Here is an 18,426-nt window from a genome sequence, read left to right as displayed (position 1 = left end):
CATTTCATAGGTAAATAAGCCATAAAAAGTGAAAGCTCATATGCTCCATGATTTCAATCTATGATACCATGTATAGATACAGTCTTAAGTCAAACTGTCTTTTTTCAATTTCTTCTATCCCATAATTATAATCTACAGCTAAAAGGATTTGAGGTTTCTTGTATCATTTTCAATAACGGCATCTACTTGGTAGGCTGAGTAGGTGAATATGCTAAGTGACACATAAGTGATACCAGCAATAAGCAAGATTAGAAGAAGATATTTCTGGGACCAGCAGTTAGCGTAATGGCTAAGTCGCTGGACTCCCATGTAGTCGACTGCAGTTCGCATCCTGGACCTAGTGGCTTAAAACTCACACCGGGCGTGTGTGCGTGGGTGCCCAAGATCCCAAGAGGAGAATGGAGGAGAAGGGACTGCGGCGTGGCCATCCCCCCTGGGGGGTGATTTCTCGCTTTCTGTCTCTCTGTCTGTCTGGCGAGCGCACGCACCCTTATAGCAAAAACCTCTCCAAAAGAAAAAAAAAAAAAAGGGGGGTATTTCTGGTTTTCTGTTATTACTTAAATTACTCAAAAGAAAGGAAGAAAAAATGAAAATAAGTCTTTAGTAAATGTGGATCACAGAAGAGGAACACAGGTGATAAATATGACCACCAGATCTATTCCAATTCTATTTTACATGTGATCAAAGAATTTCAATTTTAATATTACCAACTGAATCCTAGAGTATAAATTTTTAAGTCTTTGAAAGTTAAGTACTGCATGTATAAACATAGAAGAAAACTAACTTAGAAAGGTCAAAGTCAATTACTTATTTAAAAGTCTGACTTGGCTATTAAATGGCTCATCTTTCTAGATGAGTTCCTAATTAACCATTAGAGACCAAATTGCTTCCTTTTTCTTAAACTTCATCTTAGTATGAAATGTATTAGGTTTGCATCTTTATTCAAACCTTGTATAATATGACAGCTTACTTTTCCTCCTACAATTCTCTTCTCGTTTGGAATCTGAATTTACAATAGCTCACAGCACTCCAAATGCCCTGTAGGACAGTATATTACACTAAATATTCAGGAACAGGACCCTGTGGATTTAAAGAATCAGTGATCATTTCAAGATTCTAGCTATGACAAGGTGCTGTGATTAAACTTTACACTTAAACAGCTGGTGCACATGTTCTATGTGGCATTTCTAAATGCCTTGCCCTCACTACAATCTCAGGGACTCTAAGTCTTCTAGGGAGGCACTTGCTTTTAAGTCCTTATACTGCCCTCTGTTTTATTAAATGCTTTGCAATCAGCTTTGGCATTCCTCCAAGGTACCTTTAACCTACAGCCTCTTACAAAAGGTACCAAGTCACTCATGGTCACTGAAAGTTAATAGGTGCCAGAATTACTATTCCATGCCTGACCTTCCTAAGGCACTGTCCAGTCTGATATAGTAGACTTTTTACTTTTCCAAAAATTACAAATGGGACTCTCTGGATTGAGAAAACTGGTGATCATTAAGACTCAAGTTATGACAAGTTATGCTTAAACAGCTAGTGCACATGTTCTGTGTGGCATTTTCTAAATGTCTCGTCCCTACCACAGCGCATCTCTGACAGACTCTTATCTAACAAGTATGGTGGAGATATATGTATCTATATCGATATATAGATATATGTAGATATAAGTATTTATCTATAAATAATATGGATTACATATGTGTGTGTGTGTGTGTGTGTGTATAATCTCCACACACACACACACACACACACATGCATATATATGGAATATATTTTAATCTACTGGGTTGCCAGAAAAGCAACCGATGACCCAATATGATCATCCGATGACCCAATATGATGAAAACAAAAATGGCAACTAAATACTGTCATTTACCCTAACAGCTAAAGAGTTCTACTTTCTCTCTTTAAGACTGTTTTTGTCTTAGCACAAAGAAACTAGATTTAGTTAAGTTACAAAAATGGACACTACCACAATGATCAATCAAAGGTATTATTGTCAAGATACGTAAGTACTGATAAGTAACCTGGATTACTGAGAAAAATGAGCTAGTAAGCAATGTAATAAATTACTTATGAAACTGGAGCCCCTGGGTCTATATTAGCCTTCAAGATTCCCCAACTTCAATCTAATTATGTTCAACCGGACTTAGGAACAGCAAAACAGATAACATAAATAGGAAATAGTGCTTTAAATATAATCTGAGGCTAACCCCATAGCACAAGAAATCTCAACTTCGATCTCTTCTCTCTCTCTCCCCTGCTTCCTCCCCCGGGTAAGCACATGTACCCTCTGGTAATTAAAAAAATAAATAAATGCAATATGAACTATATATCCAATGCTACTGCAAGAAATAAAAGCTGACTTCTAAGTAATTTATAAAACTATTTCTACTCAATAGCTGGAAACTCAATGAAAGTTTGCTTCCATTTCTCTCCTTAACAATATAATATTATAGGGGCCAGCAGGTGGCATAGTGGTTAAAGCACTGGACTCCCACATGGTCAAACACAGTTCGAGTCTTGGACCTGGCAGCCTGAGTCTGAGAGGAGAATGGAGAAGGGATGATTTCTCATTTTCCCTCTGTCTGCCTCTCTCCAGTGAAGGCATGTGCCCTATGGCAAAAACCTGAAAAGGAAAAATGAAAAAAAAAAAGGAAGAAAGAAAAAAAAGTCCTTGATTAAACAATGCAAAGAGTTCAGATTATTTTAAAATAAAACACTAATAATACCACTATTGATGCATCTGTCTGAGTTTTCAAAAAAATAATAAGGCCAGAGTTTATGCACTAGGTATGAAAAAAAGAAGTATTAAGTTTCCACCAAATACCTCAACAAGCTCTCTGTACGTGAGTAAATGAAATGTAAACATCAAAGCACCCCATCTCTAGCATGCTGGGGAGCCAGAGCTGACAATGTGAGGCAAGGTAATGCTGGCCCATCCTTCCCTCTCCCCTCACTTTTATCCTCACATACAAAGAGGAGCCTGGAGTCGGATGGAAATGCAACACTTCTAATCAATAAGTAATATTCTAGCCCAAGAAAGTAACAGATTAGGACCACACTTAGAATTCCATTCCAGGATGGATCTATAGTTTATTCACTCACTTGTTAAAGAAATACATATTTATTAAACACTATTAAATCCAGGTATTGTTCTAGGCACTAGGGATTATAGAACCAATTGGGAAACCAAGACAAAATCCTTATCCCCTGGGGATTCTGGGACTGGATAGCCTGGGTTGAAATCCTGGCTCTTCCAGGATTTGCTAGATTACTTCTCTGTTCTATCGTTCGTCTGTAAAAATTAACATGCAACTAATTATAGTACCCATCTTACCCTATTTTGTGAAGATTAAATAAGTTTGTTTATAAAGGGTTTAAAACTGTGTTTGGCACATAATAAACACCTTATTAGAGTTACCATTATTATTTTTGGAAATATCACCACCCCCATAACATATTCCAGACAAACCTTGAGAATAGGTAAATTCTAAAAGTCCTGAAACTTTCTGAGGTTTTTACCTAATAGGTGGCTGATGCTTAAATGATACAATATTGATATTGACTAATGGAGCCAGTACTCACATCACACTTGAATAGTGAGTGCTCTTAAGGAAAATATTCCTTTTCTGGACTAAGATGACCTACAGAGATGAAAGTCTTAATGAAAAAGCAAGTGATTACATGAAATGCCTGGGGAAAGAAGAAAAAGTTAAAGGGGAAAATAGCCCAGGGGTTTAGTTATACAGCAGTGAAGAAATACTGCCAGAAAACATACTTATGGAAAAACATGATCAGTTCATAAAGAAGGCCAGTTAGCAGTACCCAAAAGGGAAAATGAACTTTCCACCAGGTTGGGGCCTTAAGACAAAATGAGTAGGATTTCCATGAAAAGCACTCATTTATAGGTATATTGTGCAAGGCTAGACCTTAAAAGATCATTTTGTGAACAAGGTGCACACGGGAGCCTATGACGAGCCTACTGAATAGATTCTTGTGTAAGAGGTTAAAGTCAAATATTAAAAAAAAAAAAAATTAGGCCCAAGGAAAATCATAAATGACCACGACATTCTATAAACTCTAGAAAATGGAAAAATGTGTCACTCCAGATCCCAGCAGAAAAAAAAGGAAAAAGAAAAACAGTAAATCAAATTGGGTAATTCAAGGATGATTTGGGGACTGTGTTACAAAGATACGGGCAAAGTGCAAGGAAACCATAAAGTTGTTAGGACATTTGAATCTGAAGGTACAAAAGGAGGCAGCAGTTACCAGAAGAACCCAGGTAGCCAGGAGTGTGCAAAGTACAGAGACTAAGACACAAGAATAAATGATAAAAATACACTGAGCCTATGCTAACTAAATTACTCTGGTGGGATAACAAATCTAGCTATACATATTAACATGTGTAATATTAAATACTCAAAACAGAAAATCTGGTACTCTGTACCTAAAGGTAGTCTAATCACCTCTTATAACTTAAAATAGGAACAGTAAACTACTACTCACCAATTGCCCACTGAAGAGAGCCTTCTCAGGATCTGACAGTACATTAAACACAGCATATACATTATTTAATTTAATCCCCTTAACTCAGTGGTAGTTATTTTTTTTCTTTTTTCTTTTTTTTTTTGGGGGGGGGGAGAGGTTTTCACTATAGGGCGCGTGCGCTTGCCAGACAGACAAAGAGAAACAGAGAGACAGAAAGCGAGAAATCACCCCACAGGGGGGATGGCCACGCCACAATCCCTTCTTCTCCATTCTCCTCTCGGGATCTTGGGCACGCACGCACATGTGCCTGGCATGAGTTTTAAGCCACCAGGTCCAGGACACAAACCACGGTTGACTACATGGGAGTCCAGCGACATAGCCATTATGCTAACTACTGGTCCCCTCAGTGGTAGTTATTTTATAGTAACATAAATATAACTAAATGACTAAGAAGTCTCTAGGGGTGAGGTTGTGATATGTTAAGACATTTACAGTATTGACAGCATCTTCCCTTTTTTTTTTTTTTTTGAGAGGTTTTTGCTATAGGGCACGTGCGCTCGCCAGACAGACAGAGACAGACAGAGAGACAGAAAGCGAGAAATCACTCCCCGGGGGGATGGCCACACCGCAATTCCTTCTCCTCCATACTCCTCTCGGGATCTTGGACACACATGCATACGTGCCGGGTGTGAGTTTCAAGCCACCGGGTCCGGGACGCGAACCATGGTCGACTACGTTGGAGTTCAGAGACATAGCCACTACGCTAACTGCTGGCCCCAACAACATCTTCCCTTAATGAATAAAGTCTAGACATCATAGTAAGTTGCCCACATACATTCCTCAGTCCAACCCAATCCCATTTCTTCCCCTTGTCAGGGTTATTGTTGGGTGTTTCTGTCCTCAGGAAGGTTATCTCTATCATGGAGCAACTCTTGGTAACTCTGAATTAGGTATGGTGTAATTCCTTTCCTCTTGCCAGTGAAAAATAAAAAAAAAAAAAGACATGTTGCACAATCCTAATTTAGGGCATGTCTGCTGGGGCTTCTAGACAGCTTTTTATAAATAAAGACATATAGAAAAACCAATCATTATTATTTTTCCTCATTGGACATGTTAATGTGTACAAATATCATACCTAGAGCTTCTACAGCCATCAAGTTATAGGATATCAACATAAGCGATGGCAGTATTGAAAAATGTCAAAAACATAGATCCTTGATGACACTTAAAAGCCTTAAATTTAACAACCTTGAAGCCGGGACCAGCAGTTGGCATAATGGCTACGTCATTGGACTCCCGTGTAGTTGATCGTGGTTCAAGCCCTGTACCCAGTGGCTTAAACTCATGCCGTGTACGTGTGTGTCCAAGATCCTAAGAGAAGAATAGAGGAGAAGGGATTGTGGTGTGACCATCCCCCCCCCGGGGGGTGATTTCTTGCTTTCTGTCTCTTTGTCTCTCTCTGTCTTTCTGGCGAGTGCACGCACCCTATGGCAAAAAAAAAAAAACCCTGAAGTCATTTAACCTAGGTTCAACTTCTAGTTAGTGAGAAAATAAATCACCCATTACCCACTGTACTTAAGTAGTTGAGGAGCTGGGTCTTCTGTGAACTATAGTACAAATTATACTGATACAGGTACTGGCTAACAAAAATAACAACTCATCTTTTCAGGGCTGCTAGTAAAGGCATATGTGTGATCAGGACTATGGAAGCTGAAAGAAACTAGATGGCAGTGTGTGCATCCTCCCTTCAGAACACACACCTGAAACAATATACATCTGAAAGAGAATTCAACAGGAAAGGCACAGGAAGAGTTTCAAAGCATCTCAAAACAAAACATCAAAAAGTATCAGAGCTTGGAAAATAAGAACAATGACCCACATGCGACATGACAGAAACCATAAATAGTGATTAATAAGAAACACTTAATAATGACAAAACATGGTGCAGGTGGAGTACGAACTATGTAGAGAAACTTTCTGACATAGATAATTACAAGTACGTTTTAACTGGTTTCGGGTTTTTAAAAATCTCAATTAAACTCTATCACTAACTCAGGTTAATCATTGAATACATATAATAAAGGCCTATCACCTCTGTAGACACTATCTTCACTGCAAATCACCAAGTTATTTAAAATACAATTTTCACAAGAATTAAAAAAGGAGCACAATATGAATGTAACTTAATCACAGCTTTATTAACAGTACAATAATGAAAAGATACCTTTTCTTTTACATGCTTCAATGGAGGGGCTGGACAGTACTACGGTGATAACACTAACTATTCCAAGAGACAGTAAAATAAACTATTTTAATATATACCCAAATTATGCACGTACCTGTTGTCTTTTGGCTGCCATAATATTCAGCTTATCCACTTCAGGTTTCAGGGCTTTATACTGTATTCCTAAGTCTTGTTCATTGCCAGCATTCCTCAGTTTCAAGATACCATCTTCTACCTATAAAACATGACCAAAAAATAAAAATTCAGGCAAGTCTGTAGATAAAAACAGTGACTAAGAATTTGTTATTCATTTTCACTGCTACTTAGAAAGCAATCTAAGCTTAAGGCTTTTGAGTTTACATGGACCCCAAACATTTGAGCAGCTTAACAGGTGGAAAGGATACTATTATATGGACTTCTACCTAAAAATTATACAATCTAATGTACCTTGGTTTCTCAATTCTGGAACTCCAGTACAAGGAAATGTTTAATCACTACTCCAGAAGGCAAGGAGTCAAAATAATATCTTTGCTACTAGTTCTTCATCAGAAGAATACTGGCTCACAGCATAGCCAGTACCATGTGTAGTTGGAATATAGGAGTAAATAGAAATTAAACAAAACATCCCTGATCCATTTAGATAAACCAAGCTCAAAACCAAACTAAATCCTAAGGAATGCTAAACTAAATATGGCCAATAGCAGCTTCACTGTGATAGAACAAATTACAGACATAGCCCTGTACTTACAACATTCAGCTGAACAAGTAATTTGTAGACATCTGCCATGTCAGCCAAAATCAGCAGCCGGGTAACAGCAGAGAGCAAAGCTCTAGCTGCCCGAACCATGTTGCCTCGCTTCACAGAAGAGCAGGGATCATCTGCAAACTCTCCCGCAGCACTCTTCATCAAATCACCTGTTTCACAGAAACAAACAAATTCAGCAGGAATTAATCCAAATAACTGATCTACATTTAAAGCAAAGAAAACTAGCTCAAACTTGGTTTATTTCATGTACAATTTAGTATAACGGTTTAAATTTTTATTGTTTGCTTTCTTCACTTTGTTTTGTTTTATAACTATCACTAAAAACTCATCATCATATATTGCTAGCAAAAGCAAAATAGTGGTATAATGACTTGGCACTATATATCAAGAGGCTTAACAATACTTCTTCCCAGGCCAGACTATGGCCTAGTAGTTTAAAGGAGGTGGATCCCCTGTGTGTGATCATGCAGTTCAAGTCCCAGACTCAGAGGCTTGAAAAACATAGGCACTTTGTGCACATGTGCCCAAAATCCCAAAAGGAGAGCAAAATGGAGGAGAAAAGATTGTAGCATGATCATGCCCCAAAGGGAGTCCTCCCCCCCACTTCTCTGTCAAGTGCATGTGCCCTCTGGCCAAAAAAAATACACAACCAAAAAACCAAACAAATGAAAAGAACACTTCCCTTGGACTAATAATACTCCTTTCCAAAAATAGAATATTAAATGCATCCCCCAAAAAATCCAAGATTTGGGAGAACACCATGTAACTGACCCTGAAATATAATCTCCCCTCACAGAATGATACAAAAATATGGCAATCATTATGTAGTACCACCAAATTTTACTTTTACTAACCACCCCAACTATCTAATGTATACAGCCCTAACAGAGACTCCTCACTATGTGAAAACATGGAATTCAGCTACTGACTCATTCATTTTACTTATAATAAAACACTGACAACAACTTCAATACTGAACAATGAGCATCTAGTTAAGTAAATTGTAGTGTAGTCTATAATTGACTACTATGCAAATACTAACACATATATGAAAAAATATTAAAGCTTATGAAGAAAAAAGATGAAATTATAAATATATGTGATCTGTATTTAAAACAAAACAGGGTCAGATCGTGGCATAGGAGTAAAACGCAGGCTCTGGGAGGCAGTTCCATGTGGGAAGATTCCTGAAACTGGAGACCTCCTTGAGTTTGAAGGGTACATAAGTTTTCATGAACCCCAGGCTGGTTCAGGACTAGGGGTGATTCAGGACCCTATTGGGGATGTTCACAAACATGCATTCTCTCTCTCTTTCTCACTTGCTCATAGAAGAAATGAATGCAAAATGAATAAATGTAAAAACCAAGAACAGTAACAACACTGGCCCAGCCAGTGGGACAGCAGTACGGTACCAATCTGAACTGCTGGAGCCACTTGGCCAACTGAGAATGTTTACCAAGTGATCTTGAATGTCTGGAGGGCTGGAGAAATGGGATCCCTGAGTGACAAGACACCCTTAAAGTTAATTACATCTGTCTTTTTGCTCTCTCACAAAAGAAAAAATTTTTTAAATAAACAGAGTCTGGAGGCCAGTAGGTAGCACAGTGGTTAAGGCACTGAACTCCCACATGGCCAACTACAGTTCAAGCCCTGGACCTGGTAGCTTGCTTTCTTACTTTCCCTTTCTCTCTCTCTGGTCAAATTAAAATAATAACAATAATCATAATAAATAAAAAATAAATAATTCTTAGAAAAAATATATTTAAAAAGTAGTGAAAACAAGGTAGACATTATTGTCTTAAAAAAGGAAACTGCAGGAGCAATGTGGCTATCTAAAGGAAGGACATTCCAAGCAGAGGGGCAATGTCTGGGGGTTGGGGCAGCTTCGTGGAAGGTGCAGGGACCAAATTTCAAGGGCAACAGAATAAGTTAGAAGTAAGACTACTCTTGCAATAATCTGGCCTGCTACCAAAAGGAAGAAAAACCAAGTGCCTAATAAAGGAATTTTTCTTCTGTTTTTATTTATTTTTAGTTCTGTGTAGGGGTAACTGTATAACAAAGTCAGAGAGACAGAAACCTCAGCTTAACTGCTAAATAGATCTCAGTTTTCACAGTTGTTAAACAAAGATGATAATACTAGTAATCTTCACTTCATACAATAGAACAAGACCATAAAAATGACAATACAAGCAGAAACAGTACAAAGTGATTTTAATCATCACTGGGAAATAAGATTGTTCTGTGACCTTTAAAAATTTTTATCAAAGCATTAAAAACTCCTTTACTGTCATGTATAAATATATACAGATGTGAAAAAATAGACAACTAATATTTAATACACTAACTTAAAACTTTATATAACACTAAGAATTTTATTTGTCTATAAAAACACTTAAACGTAGTTTGAACAATGCTTGCTTGCCTTCTACTTGTCATTTAAATTGGAGTACACAGTGAGCATCTATTTTTTCCTTAAAAAATTATCACATTTCTAAGTTTGAATCCATTTCTACCATTTTATTCTTTGCATTTTCAATGTCACGAAATATCTCTAAGTGTTACTTTAACGTGACTTTTTGATGTCAATTTCTCTAGGATACTGTCATCCTTTTCATCACAACCACTTTCCATCACAACCTTCTAAATTCTCATTCTCACCCAGGTTCCCCTTGAACAGTCTTATGCCTTCAGGGACCAGCAGATGGCGTAATGGTTATGTCACTGGACTCCCACGTACTGGAGTCCTGGAGCCAGTGATTTGAAACTCATGTCAGGCAGAACGTGTGCACACACCTGTGCCCATAGTCCAGAAAGAAGAATGGAAGAATGAATTGCAGCATGGCCATTCCCCCAGGGGGTGATTTCTTGCTTTCTGTCTGTCTTGCCAGCCAGTGCACATGCCCTATAGCAAATATCTCTCTTTTTTTAAAAAAAAAAAAAAAGCCTCATGCCTCCTATGGCTAGTCTGACATCATTCCAAAGTAGTATCAAATCAATGACAGCAAACAGGTAGAACTGGAAGGAAGAAGCAAGGCAAATTAAACACATTTACATCTACCCTATCTCTTGGCTCACAGTGATAATAGCAAATCCTTAATTTCAGGGCTAACATATGGTATTAGTAATGAAAAAATATATCAGAAACACATTGAGGGATTAATGCATTTAAATTTTCTCTATTCACAAAACCATGAACAAACATGTAAATAAGTCTATATCTAAAAACAATGTCCTCGGGCCAGCAGGTGGCGTAATGGCTAAGGGTGCTGGACTCCCACATGACCAACTGTGGCTCCAATCTTGGACCCAGCGGCATGCTCGCTCGCTCACTCGCTCTCTCTCTCTCTCCCTCCCTGTCTCTGTCCCTCTCCGGTCAAACTAAAATAATTTAAAAACAATGTCCTCAAATTTCTGTTGAAGGTCATTTCAATAAAAGGAGTATGTTGCCAAGATTAACTTGAGATATTTAACAAGTTTTTGATTAAATGTAAAATATCAAGAATTAAAATGTAAAAAAGAAAACTGTCAATTAGTTTACAAAGCACATTACTAAGAAAGCAAATGCACCTTTCTTGCACCTGAAAGGGCAACCTGCAGAAACTAAGGCAGATAGGAAATCTATCCAAGGTCACATAGCGAGAGTAAAGTCCATAATGAGCCTTCTGGCCTTATCTCAACTGTCTCCAGTCAACTACATTACACTATTGGGTCGTCAGGAAAGTTGTGATGCATTGTTGCGTAGAAAAACATGACCCAATACAGCTGGTATTAACAAAGATATAAAGGAGATGAAAACAACCCACTACTGGGCCAGATGGTGGCATAATAGTTAAGGTGGTTGGATCCCACATGGCCAACTGTGTGGTTCCAGTCCAGGATCCAGCAGCTTGAAAAACATTCTGGGTGCCATGTTCACGTGTACCCAAAATCCAAAAAGGAGAAGGGATTGTGGCATAGCCATCCATCCCTCTGGGCGGTGCTTTCTCATGATCTCTTTATTTCTCTCTCCCTTTCCCCTCCTCTCTGGCCAGCACAAATGCCCTATAGCAAATTTTAAAAGAAAAAGAGAAAAAGAGCAAGAACCCACTACTACTGGACAACATGCCATGAAATCATCTGTCATCCCCTGATACTCTTTATTAAGCTGGTGATAAAAAGTTAGGTCCTCCGGAGTTCATAGAGAGTGAATCGCTCGGGACCAACAGTTGGCATAATGGCAATGTCACTGGACTCCCATGTAGTCAACCACGGTTCGAGTTCCAGACCCGGTGGCTTAAACTCACACCAGGCGCATGTGTGTGCGTGCCCAAGATCTTGAGAGGAGACTGGAGGAGAAGGGACTGCAGTGTGGACATCTCCCCTGGGGGGTGATTTCTCACTTTCTGTCTCTGTCTTTCTGGCGAGCACACGTGCCCTATAGCAAAAGCCTCTCCCCCTCCCCCCAAAAAGAAAGTGAACTCCTAAGCCCACAGTTCCTTATTCCAATAAGACGACAACAACGTCTTTCTGAAGCATCATATATCTTGAGTAAATTCTAAAAGCAATCATACTTTATAAAGCCACAGAGAAAAGACAGGCTTAAAAGAGTGAGACTGTGTGTGTGTGTGTGTGTGTGTGTGTGTGTATTAGATACATATATAGAGAGAAAACATATAGTGAGAGAATGAGAACCAGTAAAAAACAAAACAAACAAACAAAAACACCTTAGTTTTCTTTTTCTTTAGGTGTCAGGAAAGTGATAAAATCACCCCCAGAGGGAACCAGCAGTTAGCATAATGGCTATGCAGTTAGCATAATGGTTATGTCTCTGGACTCCCACATAGTAGACCGCGGTTCGCGTCCCGGACCCGGTGGCTTAAAACTCACGCCGGGCGCGTGTGCATGCGTGCCCAAGATCCCGAGAGGAGAACGGAGGAGAAGGGATTGCGGCATGACCATCCCCCCTGGGGGGTGATTTCTCGCTTTCTGTCTCTCTGTCTCTGTCTGTCTGGCGAGCGCACGTGCCCTATAGCAAAAAAAAAAAAAAAAAACACCCCCAGAGGGGAATGGACAAATCACAATCCCTTCTCCATTCTCCCCTCAGAACTTTGGGCCTGCATGCACATACATGTGTCTCGGTGTGATATCAAAGCCATCAGACCATTTGGGAATCCAGTTCCTTAACCACCACACGACCTGCTGGCCCAGGTTTTTCTTTTTTAACCGGAACCTAAGAAACATGTGGTATTCTATTATATTGCTCCTTTAAAACAAAGAAAGCAGGCTGGATGCATGACCTAGCTAAAGGAGCCAGATCACACACAGCCGGCTCTACAGTCTGAATCTGGACTCAACAGACTCAGAAACATACTAGGGGTATGTGTGTGTGCATGCATGCATGCTGGGGGAGGAGAAGGGAAGAAAAGGGATTGTAGCATTTCCAGTGAAGGGCGCTCGCTCTCTCTCGCTCTCTCTCTCTCTCTCTCTCTGTCTCCCTGGCGAGCACATATGCCCACTGAGAAACATTTTTTCATACTTTATTATTATTATTACTACTTTAACTAGCTATAGGACACATGTGCTCACCAGAGACGGATTGGGAGGTGAGAAAGCAAGCCACTAGGTCTGGGACTCGAACCATGGTCAGCCATGTCAGAGTCCAGCAGCTTAACCACCATGCCACCTGCTGGCCCCCTGGCAAACATTTTTAAAAATTATAATTAAGGGACCAGCAGTTACCATCATGGCTATGTTGCTGGACTCCCATGTAGTCAACTGTGGTTCGAGTCCTAGACCCAGTGGCTTAAAACTCATGCAGGGCGCATGTGCATGCGTGCCCAAGATCCTGAGAGGAAAACGGAGAAGGGATTGCGGTGTGGCCATGATTTCTTGCTTTCTGTCTCTCTGTTTCTGTCTGTCTGGCTGGCGAGCACATGTACCCTATAGCAAAAATCTCCCCCCCAAAAAGCAAAGATATCCACCTGCACATACCTCTGCAAACAAACAAAAATAGTCCTGTACTTAAATAACAAACATTTCCAGGTAAAAGGTTAAATGCTATCAACCAACTTAAACATGTTCAAATTATTCATTTCATGCCAATGCATGGGATTTTGACTCCTCTCCCACTGATTTCCCAGATGACCTAGGCCAGTAACTGTTTTTAACTCAAAATTATTTCTAACTGCCTAAAACCTTATTTCTTCTCAGATATCTCAGACTAACAATGGTAGTTTTCAGTCTTTAATTTTTTTTTTTTTAAAAAAAGGCCCTATCTATTTACCATACTTTTTTAAAAATTTTGAAAAGCAAGTAACACTCTGGTCTTAACAATATTAAAGCAATGACTTTAGTTTGCTGGTACCAAAAAAATTTCCTAAATCACATTACTCTACAGAAGGTATTTAGCCATTAAAAAGTATGTTGTACAATGGGCCAGCCCCATAGAACAATGGCTGAATGCTCTGCAAGGAGAGCTAATCCTGACTATGGTTCAAATCCCAGCTCCAACAGCTTGGAAAACATGCTGCTCTCTCTCGCTCTCTCTCTCTCTCTCTCTCTGTCTCCCTGGCGAGCACATATGCCCACTGAGAAACATTTTTTCATACTTTATTATTATTATTACTACTTTAACTAGCTATAGGACACATGTGCTCACCAGAGACGGATTGGGAGGTGAGAAAGCAAGCCACTAGGTCTGGGACTCGAACCATGGTCAGCCATGTCAGAGTCCAGCAGCTTAACCACCATGCCACCTGCTGGCCCCCTGGCAAACATTTTTAAAAATTATAATTAAGGGACCAGCAGTTACCATCATGGCTATGTTGCTGGACTCCCATGTAGTCAACTGTGGTTCGAGTCCTAGACCCAGTGGCTTAAAACTCATGCAGGGCGCATGTGCATGCGTGCCCAAGATCCTGAGAGGAAAACGGAGAAGGGATTGCGGTGTGGCCATGATTTCTTGCTTTCTGTCTCTCTGTTTCTGTCTGTCTGGCTGGCGAGCACATGTACCCTATAGCAAAAATCTCCCCCCCAAAAAGCAAAGATATCCACCTGCACATACCTCTGCAAACAAACAAAAATAGTCCTGTACTTAAATAACAAACATTTCCAGGTAAAAGGTTAAATGCTATCAACCAACTTAAACATGTTCAAATTATTCATTTCATGCCAATGCATGGGATTTTGACTCCTCTCCCACTGATTTCCCAGATGACCTAGGCCAGTAACTGTTTTTAACTCAAAATTATTTCTAACTGCCTAAAACCTTATTTCTTCTCAGATATCTCAGACTAACAATGGTAGTTTTCAGTCTTTAATTTTTTTTTTTTTAAAAAAAGGCCCTATCTATTTACCATACTTTTTTAAAAATTTTGAAAAGCAAGTAACACTCTGGTCTTAACAATATTAAAGCAATGACTTTAGTTTGCTGGTACCAAAAAAATTTCCTAAATCACATTACTCTACAGAAGGTATTTAGCCATTAAAAAGTATGTTGTACAATGGGCCAGCCCCATAGAACAATGGCTGAATGCTCTGCAAGGAGAGCTAATCCTGACTATGGTTCAAATCCCAGCTCCAACAGCTTGGAAAACATGCTGGGCACCTGTGCATGCAGGCCCAAAATATTGACCAGCTGGAGAAACAGAGGAAAAATGATTGCATTGTGAACATATCCCATTAGGGATGCACTCGTGTGTTCTCTGACAACTAAAAAAAAAACATTTATAAGTATTTTCCAAGTATTTGCGACCTCTGGCAATTAATTAATTAACTTATTAATTAAAAAGCAGGCTGGTCCCACAACCTAGTGGTTCAGGTAGTCAAATTCCACATAGTCAACTATGGTTTGAATCCTAACCCTAGCAGCTTGAAAAACATATCAGGAACATGTGCAAGTTTGCCCAAATTCCCTACAGAATGGAGAAATGGAGAATATTGCTATGTGACTATACCTATCGGGAGGTGCTTTCTTCCTCTCCTTCCTTTCTCTCTGGCAAGAACACGGGCCAAGCAAACAGGCCTCTGGCAATTAAAAAACAACCCAGACTATGTTGAGGTGCTGAACTCCCAGATGACTGACTGTGGTTCAAGTTCCAGAACTGGTGGCTTGCTTTCTCACTTTTTCTCTCTCTCTCTGATCAAGTTAAAGAAAAATAATAATAAATAAAATTAAATAAATAATTAGTTTTTAAAAAGTATGTTGTATGAGACTATTTACTGATTACTTAAAGATGTTTGAAATCCATTCCGTGAAAAAAATAAAACTGAGCACAGTTCTACATATGTGAGCATATTCATAAAAGAGAAACCTGCAGGGATTTAGCCACTGGTTTCATCTTTGGGTTACAAAATTACAGATGATTTTTATTTTTTTCCTTTCTGTCCTTAATATCAAAACTCATGTTTACTACAGGAGATTCACTGCTTTTAAAATGTTTTTAATTCTACAGAGGCAGTAACTGATAGGAAAAAATAAAATAAAAAACAGCAAGAAAATAACATTTCAGATAAACTGTTACAAGCTGCCCTATACTTAACGGCTTAGCACCTTTTTACACAATGTTTTTTGTAAATAGTAAAAACCTACATTTGAATATCTAAAACTTCTCTATCCTGGGATTTCTAGTTCTTAAAAGTTATTTTACAGTGCTTAAATTTCACTGATAAACCTACTTTATATCAAATTTTCTTAAATATGTCTGATTAACATATCTAACCAAAAGGTGGTATAACTATTTTCATCTCCTTATCAGCTTCCACCAACTCTCACTTTAACAAAATAAAAAGATGAAGGGACCTGCAGTTGGCATAATGGCTGTGTCGCTGGACTCCCATGTAGTCGACCACGGTTCAAGTCCTGGACCCAGTGGCTTAAACTCACGCCAGACACGTATGTGTGCGTGTCCAGGATCCCAAGAAGAGAATGGAGGAGAAGGGATTGTAGCATGGTGGGTGATTTCTTGCTTTCTGTCTCTCTCTGTCTTTATGGTGAGCGAATGTGCCCTATAGCAAAAACCACTTGAAAAAAATTAAAAATAAAAAGATGAAAGGATCAACTTCAAGATAATGAAATTTAAATGACAATACGCTTTTTTTAAAGTTAATACACATTTTCCACTCCTTCCTATCCAAGCCCCCAAATTTTAATTCATTTTCCATGTTCTGGTAATAAAATAAAAAATCGTCCACATTTGTCACTGAAGATAAACCAGCAATAGAGTTGCAAAGAGAAACAGACTTTATCACACAGCCCTTATGAGAAGGGATCAAATGGTATATTAGTGTGTCTGGCATAACCCATGATCTCAGTGACATGAGGGTGAACCTGAACAAAACATTTCAATCATCACTACTTTCACATTTCCACTCATCAAGTTGGGGGGATACTTGGCAAAAAAATGAAGATCCCATAATGATACACCCATCATTTTTTAAAATTAATTTTACTTATTATTATTATTATTATTATTATCTAATCTGCTATAGTCACATGCGCCCACCAGAGAGGCAGAGAGAAAGATAGAGAGAAAGCAAGAAAGCAAGCTGCCAGGTCCAGGACCCAAACTACGATCAACCCTGTGGGAGTCCAACACTTTAACCACCAACCACCACACCACCTGCAGGCCCCACTCCCACAACTGTTAAACTGCCAGTGATTCAAAGAATTCCTAATAGATTCTAAAAGAGAACTATCCAAGATGTTATTCTCTTTAGTCTGTAAACTTCTGCTCTTTGAAAGTCAACCAACACAATATTTAATATGAGTCTTCAAAAAGTTTATGGAAATGTATATTATGTAAAAACGTGCATGGATTTGAATTTCTTTCTTTGGCACCAAAATAAACTGGTATTTTTAATTCCATTTTTCCACAAACTTTTTCAAGTCCCCTTGTTTGAAGACATTTAAATACGCTAAGTCCATCAAAATCAGAGCCTGGAAATCCTCTTTCACTATCCCCATTCCTCATCACCTGAGGTTAAGGAAAGCAGATTTGAAATTTCTACTTTTTCCAGTTAACAGAATGGATTAGGGGGGAAAAAAGTTAAATAGAGTACCACACATATTCATGTTCTCATTTTTCTTACTAATTCAAGTGTGCCCTGCTGCTATTCAGAAACACTCCAAAGAGAGGCACTTACTTCCTGATTACACATTCAAATAAATGCATAACATGCATTTCAACTTGGAATCACTTTCTCAAGAAATTAACTAGTCGAAATCATGTTATTGCAACATCACAGTTGAAGTTATGCCAAAACCTAAATTCTAATACCTAAGATAACCTGTTCAGCTACACTATACAAATATATTAAGGCAGTTAATATTACCCAGCATAGCTTAAAAGTACCAGGTCGTCAAGAAAGTCATGACGTATTTTTCTATGTTTTCCTATGCAATAATGCATCATGACTTTCCGGACAAACCAATATTATCATCCCAGTTAGAGTTATTTATTTTTGTGGGTATAACTAAAAACACTTTAAAAATTAAAAGAAGAAAGAAAACATTAGAATTTAATAGTTTTACCCCTTTTTTCCTCATTTCCAGATTAGAATCCAAGTCTTTAAAGTAGCATATGTTCATCCAAGGATAGTGATCCAGAAACAGACAGCATCCCTAACATATCCCAAGTCAAAGAAAATATGGCCTTCACCCTAGAGACTTGCATTTTAAGTCAGCAAGACAACTTTAAAAAATAAAACTCCCAGATGACAACTGGTTAATGATTTTCAGAATTTATATTTTGTTTTTCCTGCTCAAGTTAAACGAAGAGCAAGAGAAAATAGATTAAATGGTGAAACTGGAAGAATGGAAGTCAATAATGAACAATTTTTAAATTAATCACAGTCCTCAGGAACATGTGAAGGGTAGGAATTAAAGTGGAAGTACTTCTAACAACAGACACGACTGTAAGAAGATCATTTGAAAAAAGACATCCACAAAGAGACAAAAAAAAAA

General features: G+C 38.6%; 1 protein-coding gene across 1 annotated transcript in view; it reads right to left on the bottom strand.

The window, feature by feature from the left end:
• Nucleotides 1–18,426, bottom strand: part of CTNNA1 (catenin alpha 1) — a 159,656-nt gene that overhangs the window by 120,196 nt on the left and 21,034 nt on the right. The window contains exons 3-4 of the mRNA XM_014584765.1: nt 7,467–7,633; nt 6,834–6,953 (exon numbers count right to left, since the gene is read on the bottom strand). Of these exons, the coding sequence (XP_014440251.1) occupies nt 6,834–6,953; nt 7,467–7,633 (287 nt within the window). The remainder of the gene's footprint in view (nt 1–6,833; nt 6,954–7,466; nt 7,634–18,426) is intronic.

The sequence above is a fragment of the Tupaia chinensis genome, unplaced genomic scaffold, assembly GCF_000334495.1.
Source record: "Tupaia chinensis unplaced genomic scaffold, TupChi_1.0 Scaffold147608_1, whole genome shotgun sequence".
NCBI classification, from domain to species: domain Eukaryota; kingdom Metazoa; phylum Chordata; class Mammalia; order Scandentia; family Tupaiidae; genus Tupaia; species Tupaia belangeri.
Note: the sequence above shows the minus strand (reverse complement) of the source record. Positions and strands in the feature narration are given on the sequence as shown.